At 54.8% G+C, this 7,565-nt stretch overlaps 1 protein-coding gene across 1 annotated transcript; it reads left to right on the plus strand.

The window, feature by feature from the left end:
- The first annotated feature begins 2,802 nt into the window (after positions 1 to 2,802).
- On the plus strand, positions 2,803 to 4,923 carry DDIT4 (DNA damage inducible transcript 4). Its single transcript, XM_069460119.1, has 3 exons — positions 2,803 to 2,939; positions 3,043 to 3,298; positions 3,584 to 4,923. The coding sequence occupies exons 2-3, from the start codon at positions 3,103 to 3,105 to the stop codon at positions 4,075 to 4,077; spliced, it is 690 nt and encodes a 229-aa protein (XP_069316220.1). The 5' UTR covers positions 2,803 to 2,939; positions 3,043 to 3,102; the 3' UTR covers positions 4,078 to 4,923.
- Positions 4,924 to 7,565: the final 2,642 nt, after the last annotated feature.

The raw sequence follows: 7,565 nt of genomic DNA on the forward strand, positions 1-7,565 counted from the left end.
CTAAGGGATGGAGGGATGGGGGCGCTGGGGAAGGCTTCATGGAGGAAGGGATGACAGAGTTGAGTCTCCAAGGCTGCTCGTGGGAGCATGTCCGGGCAAGCCCAACCTGCAGCCAGCCTTGGCCTGAGGGGAATGGGAAAGGAAGGGGAAGACACCAAATGTAGGGTTTATAGGTTTTCTGAGGGCTGGAAGAGGCCTGGCTCAGAGCTGCCCCCTCCCTAGGAAGGCCCCATTGCAGGGGTGAGGAGTGGTGTTTGGTGTAGGGAGGGGTGTGTTAAGCTGGTTATAAAGTCTTTCCAGCTCCAACCAGGTGGAAAGGATTCTATCCTCAAAGGATGGACCAATCCCCTTCATCCTGGCTCTCCAGAGGGGTTAGGGGGTTAAGAACCCCCTCTTCTAGGTCCAAGAGTTCCCCTAGTAGACAGTGATATAGGCCTTGTTCCCCTCTATTGCAGTGATAGGGGGTGTCACAGGGGAAGCCACTGAAGCCCCCCAGGCCTCCATGCAGGAGGTTGTTTTCCTGGAACGTACTCCCTCCTACTCTAGGAAACACTTTCAGGGCTAGAACTGCCTTCCTTTTGACATCATTTTTTAAAAACAGGAGATAAAAACACTAATAGATTTCTTTTGCAAAGAAACAGAATTACCCAGTGCACACTAATGCAGCCCTTCCCATTTGGGAGACTGAATAAAAAAGATGCTTGGAACACTGCTGGGCACTGGTCTGTGATAGTGTTTGTTGAATGAATGAATGATTCCTAAAAGACTGACCTATCTAAACTGGCTCTGGATTCTTTGCTTATGAATATCAACTTAAAAAAAAAAAAACAAACTATTTTTCTTAGGTCAATGTTGCACATTTTCGTGAAAATATTTTCTTTTTTCTGTCAAAAAAACAAGGGAAAAGAAGAAGAAAAAGAAAAAGAAAGGTGTTCTGATTAGAAGCGTCCTCGGTGAAAGAAAAAAACAACAAAGAGAAAAGAGAAAGAGAGAGAGAAAGGGAGGGAAGGAGGAAAGGAAAGAAAGAGAGAGAGAGAGAGAAAGAAGGAAGGAAGGAGGGAAAGAAAGAAAGAAAGAGAGAGAGAAAGAAAACAAAGGGTGTTTTAGGTGTCTCCACCCAGCCTGGTGGGAGGAATGAATGGTCCTCTGATGGATTAATTCTCAGATCTTCTGTCCAGGACAATGGGAAGACACATCCATACAGGTCACTCCCAACTCTTTTCTTTCCACCTCAGTTCAGAGTGATTTCAAGGGGATGTCATCTACTCCAACCTTCCAAACACTTCATGGCCTTGATGTGGTGTCATTAAGTCTCCAGCCAGTGTTCAGGCCTCCAAAGCCCCAGCGGCTATTCTGAGATCCCTTTTTTTTAATACATAAATTTGTCCCCAGAAGTGGTTCTCTCACCTGTAAAATGGGGGTGGGGTGCAGGGCCTGGATTTCAGGTCCTTTCTGGTTCTAAGTCTTGGTTGCCTCAGGGCCTCTGGGACAGCTTTTTTTTTAAAATTAGGGTGGGAGTAGGGGACGGGGGGAGGGCAGTGGCTCGCCTTCTGCAAAGTGTCATTTGTCACGTGCAAGCCTGCCCTGAGGCAAGGCCCGCTAGTCTAATCTGGTGAGGTCTGTGATCACCCTGGGCCAAGCGTCTGATGTAAGTTTGGTTCCCTCTTCCATCAGGATCCCTGTGTCCCAGATTGATAAACCTTTAAAGAAATGAAGGCTGTGTCCATCCGAACCTCCTCCCACCCCCAGCAATCATATCAGCCTCAGAGCACTGCAGCCAGGCCAGATTTCCTGTGACCCCGCCTGTATGATGAAACAGGGGATCGCAATTGCACTCCTGGGCTTTTCCGATCTCAGTCCTCGGTCCTGATGCAACTTTGTCTGGGTCTCTTACACAAAGCGCTGTGGCGGGAGGGGCGCTAGGACCCGGCGGACGCCCGGGCGGGGGAGGCTCGGCAGAGCTGCAGTCAGTCCGTAGGGCCGGCGGGTGGGTCAGTGTGTCGGTCTGATTTGGGTCCTTGTCCTCAGCCCCTGGACCGGGCAGTATGAAACCGGGCCTATCAACACTCCCCTAACCACTTTCCTCAAGCTCTCGCCTTGGAAGTAGTAGGGAGGTGGGGGTGGATAGGGCTTGGGGGCCAGGCTCCTATGGGGGGCACGGATTCCCCCAACAGCCCATCCCCTGGGGCTGTGGAGTAACGGACAGGCGGGGTCTCGGGGAGCCGGGAGCACGGTGCCCGGAGCTACCCAGTCTCTGGACCCCACCCCCATATCGCGACCCTTCGCAAGGCAGGATAGCGTGGGGCTCGGGCGCGAGGGCTGGCCGAGCTAACGTCTGCTCCCCGCGCCGCCGTCCCACGGGCGTCCACCCATGTGCCCAGTGCTGCCTGTAGCTCTCGGGCTCCAAGACGCGGGGGGCAACCGTTTTCTCTGCGTGCAGCCCCCTCAAGTTCCTCTGCCTATCCCCTCCCCCAGCAACACGACCCTATAATAAACAAGTCTTTCCTTGATCCTCCCCTGCCGCGAGCGCCCTCGGGGACCTTGGCAGCTGCAGCCGCCGCGGATCCTTTCCAGAAAGGGGGCGTGGCCGCAGCTCGGGGTTCTGCTGGGAGCGTTCTGGGGCTCAATAGGGGCGGGGCCAGGCCGCTGTCACCGGGCAGGAGAGAACGTTGCGAACGTGCGCCCGGAACCCATTGGTCGAGGCGGGCCACACTCCCGGGTCTGGATTGGGCCGTGGCGCGGAGGGGGCGTGGCCTCACCACGCTAGTCCTTATAGGCTGCTCCGCGCTGGTGCTGGGGATCGCAGCAGGCTGAGGGGGAGGTGCGGGTGGGTAGGAGGGACAGGTCTGGGCAGCGCTCGGTGGTTGGCACCAGTTCGCACACCCATTGAAGCGGCAAGACGCACTTGTCCTAGCAGTTCTCGCTGACCGCGCTAGCTGGTGAGTGCCCCGGCTGTGTGTGCTGATCTGTGTGGGTCCTGGCGCTCGCAGTCGGGTCTAGCCCCCAGACTGACGTCCGGTCCGTGCCCCTCTTGTCTTACAGCGGCTTCTGCGCTCCCGCAGCCTGAGCTCATCAGCAAACGCCCTGGCGTCCGTCCTTACCATGCCGAGCCTTTGGGACCGCTTCTCGTCCTCCTCTTCTTCGTCGTCCTTGTCCCGAACTCCCACCCCTGATCGGCCGCCGCGCTCAGCCTGGGGGTCGACGGCCCGTGAGGAGGGGCTTGACCGCTGCGCGAGCCTGGAGAGCTCGGACTGCGAGTCCCTGGACAGCAGCAACAGTGGCTTCGGGCCGGAGGAAGGTGAGAGGTGGGCGGGTGCCGGACGCGACTCGAGGGGCCGGGAAGATGTAGAAGTGCAGTGCCTGAAGGGGTCAAAGCCACCTTGGCTTCCTATCCCTTCGGGACCCAGAATGCCTGGGGGCGGGCGGCGGGGGGGTTTTGGAGCGCAGGGTACGAATGGGGGGCGGAAACCGAGGCAGGGGGTGGGTAGGAGCGCTGGTTTCTTAGTGAAACAGGACCTCCCCCGCCTGTATGTCTCTTGTTGAAGCTGCTCTAATACCCCTCCTTGTGTGCTCTCCCCTCCAGATTCGGCATACCTGGATGGGGTGTCGCTGCCCGACTTCGAGCTGCTCAGCGACCCCGAGGATGAGCGCCTGTGTGCCAACCTGATGCAGCTGCTGCAGGAGAGCCTGGCCCAGGCGCGGCTGGGCTCGCGGCGCCCCGCGCGCCTGCTGATGCCTGGCCAGCTGGTGAGCCAGGTGGGCAAGGAACTGCTGCGCCTGGCTTACAGCGAGCCGTGCGGCCTGCGGGGGGCGCTGCTGGACGTCTGTGTAGAGCAGGGCAAGAGCTGCCACAGCGTGGGCCAGCTGGCCCTCGACCACAGCCTGGTGCCCACCTTCCAGCTGACCCTCGTGCTGCGCCTGGACTCACGCCTCTGGCCCAAGATCCAGGGGCTGTTTAGCTCTGCCAACTCTCCCTTCCTCCCTGGCTTCAGCCAGTCCCTGACGCTGAGCACCGGCTTCCGAGTCATCAAGAAGAAGCTGTATAGCTCGGAGCAGCTGCTCATTGAGGAGTGTTGAACTTCAGCCTGGGGGGCCGACACTGCCCCCCACGACAGAAACAACTGAACTTTTGGGGTGGAGATTAACAGGCAGGAGCTGAGGGACAGATGCCTGTCATTAGCAAACTGACAACAGCCACCTGAGGGGAGGAAGGTGGAGGCGGGAGAACATAGCGTTTCTTAGGAAGCTGCCTGGGTTGTGTGCAGGTGGCTCGGAGTTGGGGGCACATGCCCTACAGTACTGTAGCATGAAACAAAGGCTTAGGGGCCAACGAGGCTTCTGGCTGGATGTGTATGTAGCATGTATCTTACTCTTCTTATTGTTACTGACAGTTACAAGACAACAGTGGTGTGACAGAGCCAGGAGAGCAGCTGGGCTGCTCTGGCCTCTGCTAGGGGTGTGCTCACGGTAGCAGCCGAGGGAGGGGGGAGGTCATGGAGGTGGTTTGTGTATCTCCTGGTCTGAGGGGACCAAGTATGTTTGTTGTTTGTTTTGTATCTTTTGTTTTTCTGATCAGAGCTTCACTACTGACCTGTTCTAGGCAGCTATCTTACAGACGCATGAATGTAAGAGTAGGAAGGCGTGGGTGTTAGGATCAGTTGGGATCTTTGACACTTGAAGAAAAAAACCCACCTGGGAGCTGCGTTCAACCCATCCCCCCCCCCATGTACTGCAGAGCTGAGCTGTGAGGGGAAGGGGCCGATGGGGGTGGGGCTGGAACCCCTCCCCCAGAGGAGTGCCATCTGGGTCTTCCATCTAGAACTGTTTACATGAAGATACTCACTGTTCATGAATACACTTGATGTTCAAGTATTAAGACCTATGCAATATTTTTTACTTTTCTAATAAACATGTTTGTTAAAATGGTTGAGTCTCTTATCAGTACCGTGAAATGAAAAGTAGGGAGAGGGGTGCTGGTCAAAGGCAGGTTTCATCAGACTGTGGGGTCCACCTGTGTGTTCCTCTGTCCCTTTCCGGGACTGCCTGCCAGCCTGGTAACAGGTATGTGGACTGTGCGTCATCTGTGCCAAGGATCCTGGCTCCCTTGGCTCTGCTGGCTGAAGCTGCCAGGAGAACGTGCTGGAAGGCACCCGAAGGTGAGGGGTGAGTCAGACCTCCCACTGAGCCAGAATCTCAGTGGGAAGAGCTCACCTGGCTGCCCAGGTTAGAAGGCCCAGGCACAAGGGCTTCCTTGAGCCCAGGGTCCTTACAGGCACTGAAGGGACTGGAAGAGACCTTTTTTTCTGTCCGTGAGAAAAGTCAACAGTTGTATTTGTTCTGCAGTCATAAAAATTACAAATTTTATCTCGGATGTAAGAAGGCTAAGAGGAACCTAGGGCTCAGAGGGGCATGAGCAGCCACAGGAAAGAAGTGTGGACCGGGCAGGTGCAGAGCCCCAACGCAACGTGGGCACGCACAGTGTACACACACATGCACAGGGAGGTGGGGAAGGAGTGGTAAGGGCTTAGAGCAAGGAGATTGCAGGCCTGTCTTCACAGGTGCCCTGGGTGACCTGGATGCCCTGGGTAACCTGGACTCAGTATGCTCTGTGGGCCCCAAGTTCCTTATCAGAGAAATTGTCAAATTGGGGTTGGGCCAGATGAAGGCCAAGGCCCTCCCCACTTCTCCCTCCCTGTGACTGGGTCCACCCACACCGACTGGCCTTTGGAGAGTTATTATCTCCCTTGTTTTCTCTTCCTGGTCCCAGACAGACTTGTTTGCTCAAGACTAAAACAGTGGTTCTTCCACTTGAGTGTGTAGTCAGACCACTTGGGGCCCTAATGGAGAGTCTGAGTGCAGGTGGGGCAGGGCCCAGGAACCTGCATTTTCCTCAGGGAGCCTGACGCAGGGTCCTGAACTTCGCAATAGCTTAGAAGACCCACATCTCTTGGGTAGAACTGAGGGACTTGTTCCCCAAAATGAATGGACTTGAGTTAGAGTAGATTTGAAAATGGATGCTGATAACGATGAAGAAGGTGCCTAGAGCTAGTTTTAGGAAAGCCCTCACACCCATTGTCTTAGCACATCCTCCTGAGAGGGCTGGGTGGGGGAGGGGTTTGTAATGTTTTACTGATTAGCAAAGAGAGGCTCAAGCCCTTGAGCGACCATCTTCTTGGACAAGGCTGATCTTGTCCACTCCCAGTCTCTCAGGTTTGGGGCTGGGAGGGAAGCAGGCTTCACACTTGAATGGCATCCGAGGGGCACTTCCCCAGGAACTGACATCTACGCCAATGCTCCTGACTGTACTTCCGTCTCAAAAGAGGAGCAAGGAAACAATTGTCTGTCTCCAGAGGAGTTTTGTTGGTATTTGGAGGCATGAGCTGGATGGATCGGTCAGCATTAACCCCTCTTGGAGCCAAGGAGGCAGCTGAGCACACTTGGCTCCTTTTCTTAGATGGTCAGACTGAGGCCATGGTAAGGCTTGGCTTCCCTCTCCTAAACCCAGACTGGCTTTCCTTATCTTCGTGGGGCCTGAAAGTCCCCCCAAGCAGGACAGAGAGGCTCCCAAATGAGAGCTTTGTAGCTTGGGTTTTACAATAAGTGGAAGAGGCTTGCTGAGGCTCCAGCCGTTCTGGGTCCTCTAGGTCCCCTATGACGCGGCAGGGAGCTTTGCTGCAGGTATTGTGCTCTCTAAGAGAAGATGAGGCAGGCTCCTTTCCTGCTGAGGCTGAAAGCTAATAAAGCTTATAACTTACACATAACATCCAACTTAGCTAAATGCTTTCACGAATCATCGTATTTGGAGTATAAAAGTTGTATTGATTACCTCCCTTTGGATAGGATTCCCTCTCTTACTCCTACTTCCCACCTCCTCAGGTTACTGCTCTCAAACCTGCAATAGTTCCCTATTGCCATATTCCATTGTGTGCCTTTCATGACCTTTGGTATTGGGCCCTGTACTCCAGGCTTACCTCCCACCGTGCACCTTATTTTGTTACAGGTCAGCATGGTCCTTCCCCCTCCTATAGCCCCAGGCTCTGCTCTCTCCAGGAGCCTCCTCCAGGGATGTGGCCCCTCTCTGGAGTTTGCAAGCCCTGCCCTTCCTTTAAGGCCCAGAGCAATTTCCAGCCTTTTCTTATGGCTCCTTTCTACCTCCCCTCCCCCCATCTTTCACAATTGCAGTGTTAAAACCTAGCACACAATGATCTCATTGTATGCTCTTCGTTTGCATCCCCCCCAGCTCCAGGGGACACCCCTAAGTGCCCCTCAGGCCTGGTGTATAGTGGTTCACTAAGTATTGGCTGTGTGAGCCCTCAATCATCCCCTTCTCCCTGGGCTCAGAGAAACAAGATTCCCCTACCAGCCTCAGACTTTCAAGCTAAGGAGAAAGGAGGGCAGGATAGAAACATTTAATTTTTTTCATTATGCCTACTACCTAGTTTATTGGAATATTAAAGCTATGGGCCTGGGCCAGGCGCAGTGGCTCATGCCTGTAATCCTAGCACTCTGGGAGGACAAGGAGGAAGGATCACTTCAGGTCAGGAGTTCAAGACTAACCTGAGCAA

Source organism: Eulemur rufifrons, chromosome 28, assembly GCF_041146395.1.
Source record: "Eulemur rufifrons isolate Redbay chromosome 28, OSU_ERuf_1, whole genome shotgun sequence".
NCBI lineage: Eukaryota > Metazoa > Chordata > Mammalia > Primates > Lemuridae > Eulemur > Eulemur rufifrons.

Coding starts and splice junctions, on each gene's coding strand:
- DDIT4 (XM_069460119.1), top strand. CDS start 3,103: ATGCCGAGCCTTTGGGACCGCTTCTCGTCCTCCTCTTCTTCGTCGTCC. Junction 3,299..3,583: donor TGGCTTCGGGCCGGAGGAAG/GTGAGAGGTGGG, acceptor TCTCCCCTCCAG/ATTCGGCATACCTGGATGGG.